The sequence below is a fragment of the Cervus canadensis genome, chromosome 32 (genome assembly GCF_019320065.1).
Source record: "Cervus canadensis isolate Bull #8, Minnesota chromosome 32, ASM1932006v1, whole genome shotgun sequence".
Lineage (NCBI taxonomy): Eukaryota > Metazoa > Chordata > Mammalia > Artiodactyla > Cervidae > Cervus > Cervus canadensis.
In genome coordinates this window covers 36,494,764-36,515,217 of record NC_057417.1, presented here as the reverse complement: position 1 = coordinate 36,515,217, position 20,454 = coordinate 36,494,764, and the positions used below count along the sequence as shown (strand labels likewise).

Sequence of the window (20,454 nt, the reverse complement as noted above, 5' to 3'; positions counted from 1 at the left end):
AAGTGAAGTGAAAGTCACTCAGTTGTGTCCAACTCTCTTGCGAACCTATGGACTATACATACAGTCCATGGGATTCTCCAGGCCAGAATACTGGAGTGGGTAGCTATTTCCTTCTCCAGGGGAATCTACCCAACCCAGGGATCAAACCCAGGTTTCCTGCATTGCAGGCAGATTCTTTACCAGCTGAGCCACAAGAGAAGCCTAGTTTTTAGTTAGGTCTTCATTAGTTCACATGCTATTAATTTGAAACCATCTTCATTTTACTGTAAGCTTTTCTACATATGTTTCCCTCCCTTATGAAGTAGGGAGCTTTCTACTTTGTGGTGAAGCTTTATTTTGCAGCATCTCTTCTTCTTTAAGGAAAGCACAAGGTAAGAGCTCTGGCAGCACCTTACACAGTTCAGGGAAGGCATTCCATCTGGTGGACGTAAGTGTTCCAGGTCCTGGTAAGAGGTACAGACTGTGATTCCCCCATGGCTATGTAAAGCGTCACATGCTGTAAGACCCTTCACTCTACACTACGCTCCTTAGCAACCTTGTCCCGAGGCCCCCACATATCTTGAGTTCATGGAGGAAATGCCCTGGGCAGTAGTTAAGAATATTCTAACCCCTAGAAAAATACACTATATTCCCCAACATAAACCAACACATTGGCACCAAGTTTATGGATCAGTCTCATGACCAGCATGAATCAGTCGTCTTAAACTTCTACAACTCAGAATACTGATGGAAACAAAGGTTCTGAATGACTGAAATGGTGAACCAGATCCCCCTGGAGCCCATGGATTCCCCCCAGGACTGCTAGCTCTCCCAGGAGGCTACAGCAGCACCGCCCACCTCATCCCCCTCCGCTGTGCGGAGATGAGCTACAAAACCTCTCTACTCGTGGGCATCGTAATCCAGCTGCCCTATAGGGCATTCCAAGCCGTGCACAGGGCACCTTCTCAGGGGGAACAATAAACACGCCTTGAGGCGGTGACACCACTTCCCAGAGTCGGGGGCCGAGGTGGAGCATCTGCCCACCCCAGATTCTGGGCAGAGGGCCCCCACCCTCACCCTCGTCACTGCAGAGGTGACCCTTGCCCCCTCCTCTGCCCCGAAGGAGGAAGAGTCATTTTCTGACTAGAAACTCACTTTCCTCTTCTTCTGCCCTGAACAGGACTGACGCTTGGTAACACCGACCAGTTCACATACTCTTTCTTGTTTTAACTACCTAAAAACAAATACAAACGAACTATGAACCAATGACCATGTTTGGGAGTTGGGCTCTTTCAGCGGCCAATGTTTTTTTGGAAAAACGTTCTATATTAAGGCCAAGCTGTGGGAACACTGTTGGCTGTGCACAGTAGTCCGCATCCCCGTGCTGGAAGGACAGCTAACAGGAGTGTCCAGACGGCACAGGAGGCCCCCGGCTTATCAACTCACGGAACCAGAGGGGAGCCTGATCCTACCACGCTGTATTTATACAATTTGGATTCATTCGAACAAGAAAGTTCCTAGAGCTGTTTAGGGCTTCTTTTTTCTTTTGGTCAATATTTAAATAGCACTTTTTTTTTAAAGCTTGCCCTAGATACCAACTGTTTATCTAAGACACAATTCCAAAGTTGCTGAATCCAGTGCCAGCCCAGAGGGGACAGTTCAAACCCATATGTTTATCAGAAAGAAAAGACCTCTAAACAAGTGTCATCTACGCTATCCTTTCCCTAATACCACAATACCACCCCAGCTCACAGGGAACAGAGTCATGATTTCAATCAGGACCCCTCATTCATCCCCACCTATTCCAGCTTGGCTCTCAACCTGGAGGATGTTTGCTGAGACATCTGATGGCCAGATGTGACTCAACACAGTCCTTCTTACAAGTTTCTCATTTTAAAAAGTTGCAGAGGTTTGTCCAAAAGCTAAACATAGAGTTCCTCTATGACCCAGCAATTCCACTCCTAGGCATATACCCAAAAGAACTGAAAACATGTGCTCAAAAATTAGAAGGTTCACAGCAGCACCATTCACTGGAGTCAAAAGGTGGAAATAGCCCAAATGTCCATCAGCAGATGAGTGGATAAACAAAATGTGGTCCATCCACACAGTGGAGTATTATTCAGCCGCAGAAAGGAATGAAGTTCTGATACATGCTACAACACGGATGAACCTGGAAATTATGATGATACGTCAAAGAAGCCAGACACAAAGGCCACAGATGGTCCATTCACATGAAGTATCCAGCACAGGCAAGTGCATGGAGATGAAAAGTAGACTGGATGCTTGTCAGGTTCTGGGGAGAGGGGGGCATGGGGGGCAACTGCTTAATGGATGTGAGGTTTTCATCTGGAGCCATGAACACGTGCTAGAGTGGAAGGCGATGGTTGTACAACACAGTAAATACACAAAATGCCACTGAACTGTCAACTTAATTTTATGTTCTGTGAATTTCATACCAGTTTTTTTTTTTAAGTGAACAGAATATCAGAAAACTGGGATTATAGCAAGGGGATGGGTGGCAGAACAGAGACCTTAGAAAGTTCTCATGTACAGGAAGTTGGCATCAGTTTATAAAAGCAACAGGGGCAGCACCACCAGGCTTGGGAGCCAGTCAGGTTTAGATAAATCCCAAGTCCCCACCCAAAGACTTTCCATGACAGTCTTACAACGATTATCATTAAGAAATGTCGACCCCCTCCTCCTAGGCTCTGGGCAAGCAGCTCGGGAGGCCCCGTGGAGAAGCATGAACTGAGCACTTGATCTGTGGAAAATACCTTTTTCTCTACCTGTAAAAGGGGACAAACGAGTTCAAGTGCTGTGCCAACAGTCTTAACTCAGCCACAATATTAATGAACGTCTCTTTGGAGAGACGAATGCATCTTCTGCCCACCAGACACAAATTCACTACCTGCAGCGACTACGCCATCATGCTGCTCCACTCATTCGTGCGGCCCCACTGTGTCGGCCTCCTGTCCTCTGGTTTAGAGTCTCCCTGACTGCCACCCCTGCCCTGATCCGCTGTGTCCAGAGCTCACGGCAGGAGACACGCATCTGCAAAGGGCAGGCGGGCGCCAAAGACGAAAGGTAAGCTCCACCCAGGTATGAGGGCAGTCTCTAACCGACATTACCACTGACTGCATGGGTTTCATCGCTGATGAAACCGGTTGTGGGGAGGGGAGCAGGGTGAAAACCAACATCTGCTGAACGCCTACCACACACCAGGCACTCTTACATGCATGATGGCATTGGACTGATTGAAGCTAGAACCTCTCAGGTCAGACAACACACTTCCCTAAAGAGGAAACCAGTGCTCAGACGGCATATGTTAGCACGTTGACTACCTGGACAGTTAAAACGCTGACAACCCATCCTCCTACAGGTGGAGTCTACCTTAGTTTTTAACCTCAGAGAACACCTTACTGAACTAGAGGGCAGAGACACGGGAACATAACCTGAGGAGTGAGATGTGAGCATGGATCAGGTAACTGGGGTCACCTGGGCCTGCGCTGGGCACCTGGGCCCTGGCCAGGCCCTTCGGGAAGAACAGACCATTCTAAAACAAACCACCATAGACAAACCTATTTTAAAGGCCATAAGACTAAATCTGGGGTATGCAAACCCAGGCACACCTTCAGCTTAAACGAAAAAGGAAGAAACACGGTCCCTCCTTCCTTGGCAGTGGATTCAAGGACACCTGACACACACGACTTCTCTGCAAGGAGCTCTTCTTACCAAATGCTTCCTGGGGAAGTCTGCAAAGTACCTTCTCAAAGCTCTGGTAAATCTCAACAACAATCAACACTTCCCAAATTTAACATTCATGTTTTACCTTTACAATACAACCAGTTATAGAATTCACGGTTAGTGAATTCTAATTAGTTCATTATTAGCTACAGAATCTAATCTATAATTCCCATTTTCTATTTCTACATACTCAAAAGAAACCTACTTCAGTCTTGTGGAAAACATCCTCCATTTATGAAAGCACAGATTCGATTCAAATTTCCCTTTCTCCTCCCCTTTAAAAATATACTAAAAATAACTGTCACAACATCTTACTCATCCTGAACTCAGTACCTGGCAACTTATTCAGAATATAGCAGACAACCAAAAAAATCACACAAAGATGGAACTCAGTCTTTTTTAATCAAAGTATATCTGCAGGGTTAATGAGTTTGGTTATTTGGGGTTTTTTTAATGGAATAAAGTGAAAACCAGGAGCAAACCTGTCACAAGAAAGCATACTGATAGCTACATTAGCTGATAGCAAGAGAGCAAGCAGAAAAAGTATTTAAACACATAAGAACTGGGAAAACAGAACAATCTTAGTTTATCAAAAGTAAAAAGCAAAAATTCCTATTTTTATAGGCAAAATGCTATATCAATAAAAGCCAAACAACAAGCAACAAAAATAACTGAGTCAGCAAGAAAATTAAATTTTATTTGGTATATTTCATTTTTATGAAGATTAAAAAAAGTATTTCATACATTTCAGAAACATAAAACCAAACATTTAAACTGGTTAAAACAGGAAAACATCTGACTGACTACAGAGGAAAATCCTCAACTCTTCAAAACACCTGAGAAATTCCAAAAGCTTTACTATATTCGATATTTATATCTAACAAGATATCAAATGAGGCTGGTTTCAAAGTCAACCACCTGCTACTCCCAAAGCTGTCTATTCGGTAACTGGCTGGGAGAAAGGAAGAGCATCAGAGAATTTAATATTTAGTAAACCCAAATCAAGCTTAGAAAAGAGGAGAGCTGTTTAAAAAAAAACAACACTAAGCTGATTATGTGAAGCATTTACATTAAATTACAATTCAGCAATAAATCTCATTTAATCATCTTTCAGGAAAACTTTAAACATTAGTGAAAATTAAACAGCTAAATTTTAGTCAAGTTATATTATTAAATAATAAAAGATACTTTTATCATTTCTATTTGTATTCAGTATGACTGTTGATTTCAAAAAAGGAATCTCTTTCCCATCAACTGATGAATGGATAAACAAAATGTGGTCTACCCATATGACCAAATAAGGGGATGAAGTAATGATACAGGTACAACACAGATGAACCTTGAACAATATGCTCAGTGAAAGAAGTCAGACACAAAACGCTGCATATTGCATAATTTTTTTGTGCATGAGATGTCCAGAATAGGCAAATCCACAGAGATAGAAAGTAGACTAGTGGTTGCCAGGGGCTGGGAGGTTTAGGGGAGAAATGGGGATTGAGTGCTAATTTGTGCAGAGGCTCATGTGGGAGTGATAAAAACGTTCCAGGGACTTCCCAGGCAGTCCAGTGGTTAAGAATCCACGCTTCCGGGGCTTCTCTGGTGGCTTGGTAGTAAAGAACAGCAGGAGACACAGATTTGATCCCTGATCAAGGAAGATCCTACAGGCCGTGGAGCAGCTAAGCCCATGTGCCACAATTATTGAGCCTGTAATCTAGAGTCCACGTGCTGCAACTACTGAAGCCCATGAGCCCTAGAGCCTGTACTCGACAACAGAGCAGCCACCACAATGAGAAGCCCGTGTACTGCAACTAGAGAAAAGCCCAAGCAGGAACAGTAACAGCCAAAAATAAAAATAAATAAATCAATCATGTTTTTAATAATACATGCTTCCATTGCAGGGAGCATGGGTTTAATTCCTGGTTGGTAAACTAAGAGTTCTCATGCTGCGAGGCACTGTCAAAAAATAAACTGAAAAAAAAAAAAAAGGTTCTAAGATTGATTATGGTGATGGTTGCACATTTCTGTGAATATACTAAAAAAAAAATCACTGAATTGCATACTTTAAACAAGTAAATAGTATGGCACAGTATATGAATTATACATCCAAAAAAGCTGTAATTTAAAAAAAAAGAAAAGTTCAAAATCATCCACCCCAAGAACTTCGTTCATATTCCTCGTTCAGGAAAGCTCCACACACCAAAAGCAATGTTGTTGAAAGAAGTAGAAACCTTAGTGCAAACTGGAACGGCTCCAGGGCAGTATATGGAACTGGAAATTTAATAGCTACTAAATAAAGCAACATCATGACTGGAGTTATGAAAGCAAACATTTCCATTTGAACTTCAAATGGCAGAGGGACAGAGTCGTTATCTTAGGATCGTGGGCTCTAAGAGTGTTCATAAATCACCATTTCTTTCAGGAGCCAGAGAGAACACAGGGCTAATTAAGTTATTCCAGCTGAGAAAGTCACTATGAAATGTGTGTGAAAGACCAGAAAAGTCCTTTGAGATGTTTTGCTTGCATGGTAGTTCCACAGGGTTTTAACCTCCTGCAATGACTGACACTGAGTCAGGCGCTCTAGTCAGTAGAAAACATATGACTCCAGCAGGCTGTGAATAACAGCTTCTCTAAGGGAAGCTACAGTTTCACAAGTTGGGCCTTTGTTGAGGTGAAATTCTCTCTCAGGTCGGATGACACATGCACCCAGTGTCAACGCTAACTTTCAGGACAGAGTAGTAGAGTGTTTTTCCTTTTTACTTTGTTTCACCAACCATGCAGATCACAGAAAATGTCATATTACTTTCCGTGAGCTACTTTGCAAGGCTTTGCTATTTTGTAAAACAGGATAAGAAAACCATTCAAATCTTTTATAAATCCTTTATAATGAAATCCAAGGGTTTCCTTTTATCACTGTGACCTGTAATTTCTAATTAAGAGGCCTAAGGTAGACTCTTCCTGGGTGTATTAATTTGGGGCCTACTGAAGTCATACTAACTACAAAGTATATAGGACCTCGGCACCCTAAATATACAGTCAGCTGATCCAGGAACCCACTTTGGGAGCAAGTGAGTCTTTTATTAATGGAATAATCAGTAAGCACATTATTAACCCAGTATTTGCTCTGTCCTATTAGGGAGAAACTTGCCAACACAAATGAAATTCATTTTACTGGCAACTAACCTTCCAATCTCTCTCCCAAATAATGTTCAAACAGGAACCAAAGCACATTTTTTTTTATTATTATTTAATCACTTTACATTTTCTCCAAGACATTTCCAGAGAATGTCTCAAACTTTCAAAATCAAATTGGATTCCTCTAATGATACTCTGCTTTATACAACAATTGTGATCCAAAAAAAAAAACCATGTGTAAATTACACTTCTATAACTCAATCTTTATTTACTTATATTTGAAGAAAGTAAAGAATCCTTTAGAACATTAAGAATTTCACCATGCCCTGCAATTTAGTGGTTAGGTAAATCTGAGTTTCCATATGCTAAATTTATCTAAATGAGGGTTCATAGTTTAAACAAGTGGACGAAGAAGAAACCAGTTCCTCATATGAAGAATGTGTACTGTGTTCCAATCACAGAAGCTCAGCTGTTCTTAAAGAATGGTAGGGAATTTAAAGCACATCTAGTTCAAACTTCACGCTTTACGAACAGGAGGAAACTGAGAACCAGAGAGATTATTTTCCCGGAAGTGCTTATCTAGTTAGTGGAGAAAGCATTTTAAGATGAAAAGCTAATCTACTAAACAAATTTATTTTTTCAAATAATAAGATAATTCTATAAACATACTTTTCCTTCAGAAACACTCCCCTCTCCTGGTTTTAGACAGCTCATTCACAAAACAAAAATTAATGACCATAAGAAGCATTTCTCATGGAGAAGATAACTCATTTATGAAGTTACAGAATGCAGTGTGACCCACACTTGCGATGTCAACACTTGATGACAGGATAAAACTAACTAAATTCACGGGCAATAGTCTCTTCCACCTAAAACGTCAAAGCCTTAATGGGATATTGTATGTTGATATCCATAAACAAGAAAATAAAATCACCTGCATGTGGGTTTTCTTCCTCTCTACAAACTACGTGGTAAAAAACCAAAGTTGATCTTCCCCACACAATTCAAACACAAATATAAATGATCCAAAAGCTGCTTTCAGTAACACACTTTTCCTTGGAAGGAAAAAAAAATGAATAGAATTTAATAGCATTACATAAAAATCCTGGAAATTATGCACAAAGATTATGCTGGAGCTTTGCCCAAAAAAGGATATACTGGCTTTCCATGTGCACAAATGATAATCGAATAAGAATTTTAAGGAGCTACAGTATTATTAAAGATAAATATACTTATTGAAATCTCTGTCTTAAAAAGCTTAAAAATTATTGCCAAAACTAAGCCATTCAACCCCACTTTTCCTGGGCCCTGAATAAACACTTGGGTTTTCAATCCTCTGCACTCCTGCTTGGCAGCCTTCCCCACGGACCCGGGAGCCCAGGACTGCCCCCACTCCCCACCTGCGGGCCATCCACACTCCCAGGCACTCTCCCATCTCGTTCTCTAGGGCCTTTAGAGACCCTGCTCACAGCCTCAACTTAATTAACCACACAGCTATTCCTGGAAGGCCAGTTGCTGCCTTCTCTCTACCTTCCATGCAGATGTCTGGGGCGTAGTTTTGCACACATGTCTGATGCTGGGAAAGATTGAGGGCAGGAGGAGAAGGGGGTGACAGAGGATGAGACAGTTGGATGGCATCACCGACTCGATGGACATGAGTTTGAGCAAACTCAAACTGTGAAGGACAGGGAAGCCTGGCATGCTACAGTCCATGGGGTCTCAAAGAGTTGTCGGATGCAACTTAGTGACTGAACACCACCACCCATGTTCATTCATTCATTTGTTCATGTCACAAATATTGAGCCTTTGCTGTATACCAGTTATGTTTCCAGCACCAGGAATACAGCAGAAAATAAAATACGCAAAAATTCCTGCTCTTGAGGCACATCCAAGCACGGTGGATACGGATCAGAAGTCAGATGCACATTACTGTAAAGCGCGGGAAGGGGAGTGGTGGGGCATCGTTCCAAAAGCTGCCACTCAGAACAAGCGGCCCAGGAAGGGAATTCCTGGAGCGGGGCCTCCCAGAACTTTCCACAGCTATCCTGGAAGATGGGGCTTAAGGGGCAGGGGGCGTGCGCTTCAGTCTGCAAACAGGTGACTTACATTTTGGTCTAGGATTCCTTTCATTTTCTTGTTCTTTATCCTTATTTACCAACATTCGAGGGCACCTGTCCTTCAACAAGCATTAGTGGGAAGATACGGGAGACAGAAAGCTGCGTTGCTCTGTAATTGTCAACTGTGAGAATGTAAATTAAAGCCTCTGAGGAGCTTGAAGAAGCACAAACCATTTGTTCAGAAGTGCTCTTTCTCCATATAAACACGCATATACTATTAATTTTCTTTTCAAAAAAGAAGAGGGTAAAGCTTAGCTCAGTCTCGCTCAACAAAAATACCAAACAGAAATAACAAGATTTTCATGCCTATAATTTCTCTACTCCATAAAAACGTTATGAGGTAAGTACAAGAGCCCTCAGACACTGCCAGTTTATATGAAAAGAACTCAGGGGCTAACTCAAAAGGGTTTTCCCAAGGGGCCAAGAAGGGACAATTTGAGCATAAAAAAAAAACACCACCATATCTGTAATGGAGTGAAATACACCAAAGAAGCTAAAATCCAAGAGTTTACATTAATTCTTGAAAAAAAAAAGCCACCAGTCCTCTTCAGAGGATGTTAAGAAACCAAGTCAGCCTGAAAACTGGTGGACAACGGGAAGGAATCAAGCAAATGAAACATAAACGTCATGGGATACACAGATACATAAACTTCTTGGGATACACAGATCCCAAGATCCTAGGATTTCACAATGGTTGAGATAATAACATGCCTGAAAACATTGTATGAACAGGAGAGAGCTGAATGAAGAAAAGTATAGCTGTTTTTCTGTTGCTGCTGCTGCTAAGAAAACGTTCCCCACTTTCAGTAATGCTAGTTAGTGAATCTAATCTCTACTGAGTACTATGTGCCAAGTACATTTCTAAGTACTTAATATTATTCTCTCCTTTAATCCTTACAACAATTCTGTGAAGCAGGTACCAATGTTTTCTAACACAGTCATTTGGGAATAAATACTAGCTCCACCATTTGGTAACTTCTCTAGCTGGATGACCATCACAGGTTACTTAACCTTTAACCTCTCAGTACTTCAGTTCCCACACCTATAAGGAGGAGACGGTAAGTTTCCCTACCTCCAGGCCTTTTTGTAATAAGATCAGCAAGTTTAGACAGTATTTGTTTAGGTGATTATTTGATTCGTATCTATTTTGCCTTCTAGGTTGTAGGCTTTTAAGAGGGCATCGTGCTCTATCTCCAGAACCTAGTAGAGCCATTGCAAATAGTTTCAGAAAAAAAAAGTCACTCGATGTTTATTGAATAAATAAATGAGTTTACAGCAGAACACAGCAGAGCTGAATAACTAACTGGTACAAATCTCATCCAATATCTCCAGAGTCCCAGAGGTGAAGATTTTCCCATAATTTCTCAACTATCAAGGGTCACGTCGCCTTAAGTACCTCTAAGCTCTGGGGACAAGACCAGCCCAAGAACAATACTGCCTGAACTCCCTCGAGCTTTCAGTAATGAAGCTGCCAAACTTGGCAGCTACAGTTTAACTAGGCCAAGTTATCCATGTTTTTGTATTTTGGACACTTGCCCTTTTTCATTCAAGAAACTGTCACAATCACAGTCCCTGGTGTGTTCTCGGTTTCAATACCCAATTACACAAGAGGTGTACCAGATAGAGGGCAAGAAAAAACACACCACTGAGTGCAACATGGAACGTGATTCCTCAGGCAGAAGAGTTGGTTATTGTTCACTGAATGCCTTTTGCAGTCACGTCGCTATGCTAATAAGTGCTTTATTTGAATGATCAACTTGTTCATAGTCTCCCAACAGGCCTCTGACAGAGGCACTGTCGTTCTGCCTTCCCTGGGTTCCACTGTTCAGAACTGAGAACTGATTCCAAATGTATGGGAAACCAAAACCCACGCACCGACCGCTACACTATTCCGCCAAAGAGGGAGCTCAGCAAAAATAAATCAAAAAACAAAGCTGACGTTCTTTATCCTGACCTCTAAACACCAGCAGTAGGGACTTGGCAGAGTCACAAAGGATTTTTTTTTTTTTTTGAGAAAAAGGAAATGCATGAACTGAAGTCACTTGCTACTTCCACAATAAATGTCACACGTCCATCCTAATTCCAACATGAACTCTACCATCTACACGAGAATGTGTCCGGGGAGTAGGTACAAACTTTTGTTCTTCCTTTCTTACCACTCAGGGAAGCAGTTCTCAGGGCGGTGTGCAGACCCCCAGGGGTCCCTAAGACTTCTGCAGGGCATCTGTGAGGCCGAAACTATTTTCATACTAAGACATGACTTGCCTTTCTCCGTGTTGACATCGGGCTTCCCAAATGGTGCTAGTGGTAAGGAACACCCCAATACAGGAAACACAAGAGACACCTTTGACCCCTGGGTGGGGAAGATCTCTGGCTGGAGAAGGGCATGGTAACCCACTCCAGCATTCTTGCCTGGAGAATTCCATGGACAGAGGAGCCTGACAGGCTTCAGTCCATAGGGTCGCAGAGAGTCAGACACGATTGAGTGACTCAGCACACACGCACATGTTGATATTGGCCTTTATGATACAAAAGCAAACGTGATGATACTAAGCCAACATTCTTCATCCTGACCCCTAAAGAAACTGCTGGTGCCTGACCATGAATCTGGGCAGTAGCACCAAACTCTTCTGGTCATTAACCAGCTCTGTTGCATCACATGCTTGCAGAAGGAAAAAAACAGTCATTTGCACTTAAGAATGTCCCCTGATAAAGCAGTAAAATCGAATAATTGTGTTAAATGTTGAGTATGTTCTGAGGGATGAGGTTGGAATGCGCCTACAACTCTGCCCTAAGAACTAAAGTGACCGGTTGTCTCCAAAAGCATCTATGCTCCTGTTTGGGCTGCTTTTTTGATAGAACATCGCTTATACTTGATGCACAGACAGACTCTGGTCATTCACTTGAATACCTGGCAGACTGTTCCTAAGAAATGAACGAAATTAGTCTGTCCCTTCAATGAAAACAACTGAGCGTATTTGTTGCCAAGGATGAAACTCAAACTTTCAAGGGAAAACCAGAATTTTGGAACACTTTTACCCACCACTGTGAAGCTGACATCGTCCTAATATTTAAAGACTTTATGTCGACATCTGGAAGATCTGCGTAACTCAAGAAACCGTAATTTTCTAAATGACCAATGCATGATGTTACAAAGTCACACTTGGGTAAAAAGTTCGTTCAAAAATCCAACAGGGTTTTTTGACAGCAGACAAAAAGCTGATTAGATATTGTAACTAACCCTCAATAAACTACCACTTCTTGGGTGTTCATGCAGTACCAAAGAAAAATATCCACAACTATCTAAATGGCTATTAAAATGCTCCTCCACTTTCCAACTATATCTCTCTGTAGAGTCAGATTTTCCACACATTCTTCAACATACTGCAACAGACAATGCCAAAGCAGTTAAGAAAATCCAGCTGACAGGCTTAAAAATGGCTCATATGGTAAATTTTTGTTACGTTGTATGTAATGACCATATTCTCACAATATCAAAATCTAAACAGAAATACCAATACTAAAATCACCAATCAGCAGAGAGATGAAAATTTAGGCCCATGTGCATACACCATAGAAAATTCACTGTGTTCTTTTCAAGATTATTATTCCACAGCAAAGTCCACAGGAGACACTGACCGGTATAGGTAAAAACACAATCATTTGAAGGCTGGTTAGTAGGTGAGAACCCTGAAATTTCTTTACCTATTCTATTTGCTTCTTTTCAATTTTTTCCTTTCTTAGTTACCCTGCCTGAAAAGATGACTCTCCTCCCTTCATTCCACCTGCAATTCAGCAAACCATATCCTTAACTTTCTTTGCCAGAGGCTAATTTACTCAAAAGCTGGTCCTCAGGATCAACAGCTGTGTGCTCCTTCTGGAAGCCATATAATTTGGTCTGAAGGAGTCTGAATAAACTGTCATCAGGGGCTGCTTGAGCACCAACTCCACAGCTGTTTGCCGTCTCCGATCCCAGATGTCAAGCCAGATTTTCTGCTTCATCTTATCTCTGCCTCCTTGCTACTCCAGAGGCTGTTGGCTACATGCATGAGAGTCTGCTCAAGGATGCAGGTGAGCATGGAGTTTTTATTCAACAGGACTTAAGAGGGGACGCCAAGAGGTCAGCCATGGGCAAGCTCTACAGTAGCAAGATGTTGTTCAGTCATTAAGTTGTGTCCAACTCTCTGTGACCCCATGGACTACACCAGACTTCCCTGCCCTTAACTATCTCCTGGAGTTTGCTCAATCTCAGGTCCATTGAGTCAGTGAGGCCATCCAGCTATTCCATCCTCTGTCGCCCCCTCCTCCTTCTGCCCTCAATCTTTCCCTGCATCACGGTCTTTTTCAATGAGTAGCAAGGGGTATGGGCTAGGCTGGGGACAAGCTATCAAGTGAAGCCAGGGGTGCAAGCAAACTGCACCCCGAACTAGTACATAGCCAGGGATCCTAGCTGTAGCTGGCAGGGAACCAGGAGCCCAGACTCCCAGTTTGGGACAGCTGCTGGCAGAGGCTGAAGTGCTGAGTGTCTCTGCCCACTGTCAGATTGAGGAGAGACCCCAGACAGGGTCTAGATAGGAACTGTCCCAAGTGACAGCAGCACACGGTGAAGGAGTCAGTCACTGAAATGGCCACTGGGTGAGCATCTCTCCCAGGCACATCCACAGATCTTTCCCCAAGCTGCTCCACAAGTCCAAAGCTTGGTTTGCAGGGAAAGTCTTATTTTTTTTAGCTTATAACAACGCAATATTGTTGGTATTCCCTCTACAAATACACAACTGTTGGTGTAGATTTAGGGTGACCGAGCGCCTTTATCTTCCTAAATCAATAGTTAAGGAGGGAAAATAAGATGTCTGTAGGTATTTTCTGAGTTTCACTTCCTTTGTGACTCTCTGCCTATGAGAGGAAAACCTGTAACAACTGACAGTACTCATCTTTTTTGCTTGTGGCCCAAGACAGAACACAACAGCCAGCATCCTCTTGGGCCCAGTGGTATGTCCCAAATGGAGTTGAAGGACCCTTCTTCCCATCACTCAAATCAGACTATTTCTTCCTAATCTTTAATAATAATTGCCCCTCACTTTCTGGATCATTTTCAAATCCTAGTCTCCTGCTGAAAATTCTTTCTACCTTCTCTCTCAGTGACTGGCCACCCTCTCTAAAATTTCACATACACACACACACACACACACACACTCCATAGTCTCCTTCCTGCTTTATGGCTTCTCCTGAGAACTGAACACAAAACAAACTTTTACTTTTACAAAGAAGAAATTTTTGTGTTTTGTTCACTGCTGTATCCACAGCAGTGGATACAGTGAGCACCGAGAAATGTGCCCCAAACAAAATGCTGAATGAATGAATGGACAAGCCAGGGCTTCCTGGCCTATTTCAAGTTCTACAACTTGATCCTGCACTTTCCACTTACACCACAGATTTTTCAAAGCTCTCTCACCCATTCCTGATGCCAAAAGATCCCCACATCAATTCCAGAAACCTGAAAAGCCTCTCAAACAATCCAGCCCCACACCTGCCCCCTTCTTCTGTTTAATATGGCTGTGGGTCCAACCCAGGTGACCTGACTGCTGCTCACACCGGCCGCCTCACCTCCATTGCCGTTCTCGTTCCCTTGGTCCAGGCTACCAAGGGTTTACTGCAACGGCTCGCTAATCTCCAACCCACACTCCCTAGGACGGAAGGAGTAAACTTTCTAAAACTGCAAGTCAGAGCACCTAAGCTTCCTGCCTAAAGCCCATCATGGCCCCTCATTACCTACAGGACTGAACCCAAACTCCTTCCCAGGTAATCACAGCTGCCCTTGTCCTGATGAACTACTTAAACTTCCCAGTCTGCCAAGAAATGTAACCCCAAGCCTTTGCCCAGGCTTCCCTGATAGCTCAGGTGGTAAAAGAATCTGCCTGCACTGTGGTAGACCTGGGTTTGATCCCTGGGTTGGGAAGATCCCCTGGACAAGGGCACTCCAGTATTCTTGCCTGGAGAATCCCTAAGGACAGAGGAGCCTGGCGGGCTGCAGTCCATGGGGTCGCAGAGTCGGACACGACTGAGCGACTAAGCACAGCACAGCAAGCCTTTGCCCACGCTTCCCCCACTGCACTGAATGTCCTTTTATCCCCTAGAGAGCTGCTGCTTGACCTCAAGACCCACCCTGGGTGCATGCACATCTCTATAGCATTCCCAACTCTGTGGACTCGAAGAACGTTTACAATCTGCAAGCTCACCCAGGGCAGGAACCATCACGACTCCACCTGTGTGCCCACAGGGCCAGGTGCTGTGAGAGAACAATAAAGATGTTCGAGGGGTGAGTGACAGTGCAGAAATAACGTCAGTCCACTTTCCACAAAGCCCATTCAGACAAACTACAGAGCAGCAGCTTCCTCCCACACTGCCAGGCTAGTGCTGGAACCCCCAGCTCACTCCACGGATCTTCATTTCTACAGAGTCCTCGACTGGGTATTTTTAGCCCCAATATCAGAAAAGGGGACGAGAGGAAAGGCTAGCATTCAGCATTGCATAGAGAAAAATACCTGCCACAAACCCAAAGATGGGCTAAAAGGAATCTTATGTATATAACCTTAACTCCTTTTGTGGAAAGGGTCTTCTACAAACTATGCTAACATCTCAGCTGAGTAGATTTGTACAGCATCAGGAGAAGTGAACTGTGCAGTTTAAAAAAAAAAAAAGAGGTCAGGAAGTTGTGTAGACATCCTCTATTACTGGGGTCCTGTCCAGAGGGTTTCAAAATGAGCTGAATAAAGCAAAAATCATGGTCTCAGGGAAACTGTTAAATAAGAGAATATTATATTTTAAAAAATCACCAGTTTGGCTAAGGCTTCTATCTTTCCCCATCCTCCATCCAGTGCTAAAATCTTCCCTTATAAATACACAGTGTACACAAATTTAAAGACGAAATTAATTTACCAAATTTACACTATGTGGGTTTTTAAAAATTTACTCTAGCTTTTTTTTTGGGGGGGGGGTTGTCAGTGTCTTCAAGAACTTTGATCTGTAAGTTAAAAATAAAATTACACATAAATAAACCAAAATGGGTACTGCCAAAGAGTCAAAGACCTGGCAATTTCCAGACATACTGATTACATCTGTCTTCATTTTTGAAATTCAAGTAATACACTGCTCAGAGCACCACTTACAAAATTGCTATCATTGTCACACTTAATCTAACATAGCACAGTGCTGCTCCATTCTCTGGAATCTGTCCCACAATCCCTGAGGATGGAGCCGGGGACACTCAGATCCTAAAAGTATCAAAATGTCGAGCAAGGGTTGCATCCGTACCCCACTCCACAGCCATCTCCAGACTCCAGAGCAGGGGCCACCACCCTACAGATGAAGACACTTGTCACAGTAAAATCTCAAGCCAACTGTAAACTGCAGTTTCTGACCTCATCAATGTAGCACTGCAAGCTCTCTGCTAGCATTAAGTCCAACGCTGTGTCTGACTCTGTGCAACCCTATGCCCACCACGCTCCTCTATCAAGAATACTGGAGTGGGTTACCATGCCCTCCTCCAGGGGATCTTCCCCACCCAGGGATTGAACCTGTGTCTCTTGTGTCTCCTGCATTGGCAAGGGGGTTCTTTACCACTAGCGCCACCTGGGAAGCCCCCTTCCCTGATCTACAGCACTGCTAATAATGCTGTGCAAAACTAACACAAAGGAGAGGCAGAGAGAAATTTGAGGAGGACAGAAGGAGAGAAAGTATTTAGCAGAAAGCAGACACAAAGCTCTCTAGGCAGAGAGAATTATCAGGTGAAAATATTCTTCTATTCTACCCACAAATTCCTCAACTATTAGCAAAATCAACAGAACAAAGAAAGATCAGGATAAGGATAAAGTACCTTCACCAGATAACAAATAAGTAAATGATAGGGAGAACAAAGGAAATATCAACTGAGCACACAGGCGGTGTGACGATCCATCCAGGCCCTCAAACTCAACCACTTACGAGTGCAGATTTACACTATTACTTCTCCTGTCTCTGATTTAAGATGTTACTTCTCTTGAGTACTCCCTTTCCAGGGGCTTTTCATCATGTAATTATACAACGTGGGGTACCACAAAACACAATAGAGTTTTACAAATGTTGGCTTTTAAAGATCAATGTTATTGTCTCTACACAGTTCCAAAACAGATGTTCCCCTTCACCTGAAGACCTTAATAAAATAGAAGGATTCTTTTTAAAAAGGAGGGGAGAGGATGTTATTTAGAATCCTTACTTTTGATCCCAGTTACTTATAAGTCATCACTTCCCAGACCTCAAAGATTTTTGCCTTAAGTGAAAAAAAGAAAATTAAAAGAAGCAGCTTGGTGAAAAAACAAGAATAGCAGTAACGAACTTAAGACAGGGACAAATCTGAGGAGCTGGGGGAGGAGGTCTAAAGACTGCTCTGGGTATATGTCCCACTTTCAAATCACCTGGTGGTTTAAGAAGTTCAACATTCTAAAATGCTGCTGTCCAAAAGGTAAGACAAATACCATGATTAGAAACCATAATGAATATATGAAAATTGAAAGCTGAAAATGCAAACATTTAAAAAAGAGACCTAGGCAAAAGGCAGTGTGCACTTGGGGGTACATAATTTCATCTAATTCTCAAGAGTCCTGCAGGGCTTAGCCGACTTCTTTATTCCAGCAAAGTGAGGCCTAGAGAGGAGAAAGGCATAGAAAAATGTTTTGATGGGGCTTAAGGGCAACCTAATGGATCACAAAGGCAATTTCTTACAGTGCTTCAAAGTTTTGACTACTGAAGGGCTCGGATCCCCTCACACTCATTGGACCTGCCCCAGCATCTCAGAGACATTAACAGTCGGCTGGCGGGCAACACATTTTCAAAGCTCTCCTTCCTTCTAAAGGTGTCATCTAGGTCAGCATTGTCACAGTGAACAGACCTGTGATATCTGACTCACTAGGGGAAAAGGCCCACTGGCCCTGGGAGACAACTGATCTGCCTCTAGATACTGGAAAAGAGATTGTTTTGTTTTTCCAACACAAACGGGATAGGGGAGGGAGATGATGAGGCAAAGAAATGCACATACCTTTCAACTGGTCAGCAACAACACTCTGGCCAAGGCGTTCGGTAACTTTCCCATCCTCCATTTCGTACCGGTCATCTAGGTATTTTGCGGTGGCCTCGGAAATGTGAACCTTGCCAGCCACTCCCAGCTGCTCCATGAGATTGGCCAAGTTCACATCATTGGACCACACGTCAAATTTAAACCTCCTCATGCCCAAGATGCCACACAGGACAGTCCCCGTGTGAACCCCAACACGCATGTTCACCATCTCTTTCTTCTCTTGGCAGAACTGCTCGATGGCTCTTATCATGCCCAACCCCATCTCGATGCAGCAGTAGGCATGGTCGGCCCTTGGCTCAGGACACCCAGCCACACAATAGTAGCAGTCTCCCAGGGTGCTGATTTTCTCACATTTGGTCTCCTCACACAACCGGTCGAAGCGGCCAAACAGATCGTTGAGGAGACCCACCAGGGCGTGGGCAGACTTATTGGCACTCATCTTGGTGAAGCCCACGATATCTGCAAATAAAATACTGACTTCTTCGATCTGCTGCATCTTAAACGGGCGGAAGGCGATAGGGGCTTTCTGGATGGAAGACTTCTTCTTCCTGTTCTTGGGGCTTGAGGTGGCATGCCTTTTGACAGAATTCTCGCTATCCTCATCCCCCTGTTTCATCAAGTCATCAGCTATGATTCTTGGCATCACAGAATGAATCATCCTCTCTTTCAGGGCTTTTTCCACTTCCAGATCCTTTCCGTGCATAATAGACTGGCCCACCTTGAGAAAGGTGCTCCTGGATCTCACCTGGGACATGATGAACAGGTGGATCCCGATGGCATGAATGCAGAGGTGGAGCAGGGCCCGGCTCAGCAGCTCCCAGTGCAGGGCCTCTGCTCCAGGTGAGGGAAAGCAGGCTTCGTCTTGGAAGTGATAGCCAAAGGTCTCAAAAAGAACAGAATAGGCCACTCCCAAAATCAAGCTCAAGTACAAAGGTAAGTGCATGACGGTGTAGAGCAAAAAGAGCACTTCGATGCACATGGAAAAGCTCCCCACTTGAGATAAGCAAGTGTCTGTGGGCCTGACGGCCCGAGTATGATTGAAGCTGTCAAGTCGTCCTGAGAGGGGCGTCAAAACCTGAAACTGGGCAGCCAGGGTCAGGGCGAACACCAGGAGGGTGAGAACCAGCGAAGTCCACACGTAATGGCGGGCGTACATCTTGGTGAAGGTAAACAGAAAAAAGCCCACACACACTACGAGGAAGCACAGAGCAGGGACTACCATGACAATCAGTTTCGATTTCATGTGGACCCCAAAATAGATGCTCCAGAGAAGGCAGGCGAAGCCGATGTAGAAGAGAGCATAGCGGAAGCGGCGCTGGGTCTGCGGGAAGCAACGCTCCATGCAAGCCTCCTCCAGGTTCACGGAGTCGAACTTGGGGTCCCACCACCGGCTGGAAGCCCGTTCGAACAGCTGGGGCAGCTTCTTCCTCCTGCGCAGGCGGCCTCCGGCGCCCATTCTCCGGGGGACCCCTCCGGAGTCCCCGGAGCTGCTGCAGCTGGAAGAGATGCTGTACTTGCAGTGCTTCGGGTGGCTGTTGGAGGACGGCTGCTTGGGGTTGATCCTGACCCGCACGCTGTTGCTGTCTCCGCTGGAGTCACAGCTCACCTCGGTGCTGTGGTGCTGCAGCAGCTGCTGGTGGGGCGGGGAAGCCATGTTGCCGAGCTCGGAACCCTGCCGGCCGGGGTCACCGGGACCTGTCGGCGAGACAGCCAGAGTCAGCCCGGGGTCTATTCCTGCAGGAACGCGCACCTGAAGGCCACCAGCCCTACCGGCTTCCTCAGCGGGGGCCCCGGCGGTCTACTGGGAAAGCCACCGTCTGCTCACGACGACTGGGGAATGTCTGAGCACCGCTCCACCGTCCACCCTCGAGGCCGACCGCAGCCGCCGGGCCGGACCGGGAGCGCCCGGGGATCCGCGGGCGGCCGCCCCCGCGCCCGTCCACCGCCGCCCGAGCTCGTTTCCTCCGCGCGCACTCGCCTGCTCCGCTGCCCGCTCCTGAGGGAAGTCCAGCCGAGCCTTCTCACGCCGCGGGCCGCTCTCGCAAACACAGCTCTCCCGGCTGCGGCCGCCGGCCACTCATGCTGCGCACGGAGCGGCGCCTCAGACGCGTCAAGGCCGGCGGCCGGACCCCCGCCCCCGCCCCGCGCGCGGCGGCCCCGCGGGCGGCGGGCGGGCGGGCGGCGAGGCCCGGTGCCCCGAGCGAGTTTGCGGAGCCCGCGGCGCTGCGGCCGCCCCCGTCGGCGCGGCCCGTCTAGCGGGGCCTGACCCGGCCGCGCCGCCCCTCCCGGCCTCCGGGGCCGACGAGGCGGGCGGGGATGCCCCGCGCCCCGGAGCCGCCGGGCGCCGAGCGCAGGGCGCGGCGGGCGCGGGCC

The 20,454-nt window shown here is 45.1% G+C and overlaps 1 protein-coding gene across 4 annotated transcripts in view; it reads right to left on the bottom strand.

Moving 5' to 3' along the window:
• The window catches only part of ADCY9 (adenylate cyclase 9), a 100,853-nt gene extending 80,639 nt beyond the window's left edge, over nucleotides 1–20,214 (bottom strand). For 2 of the 4 annotated variants that reach the window (XM_043454893.1, XM_043454895.1), the window contains exons 1-2: nucleotides 20,060–20,214; nucleotides 18,043–19,776 (exon numbers count right to left, since the gene is read on the bottom strand). In XM_043454893.1, the coding sequence (XP_043310828.1) occupies nucleotides 18,043–19,735 (1,693 nt within the window). In that variant the 5' untranslated portion in view covers nucleotides 19,736–19,776; nucleotides 20,060–20,214. The other 2 variants (XM_043454891.1, XM_043454892.1) reach the window with 2 other exon arrangements.
• Between the last annotated feature and the right edge of the window lie 240 nt (nucleotides 20,215–20,454).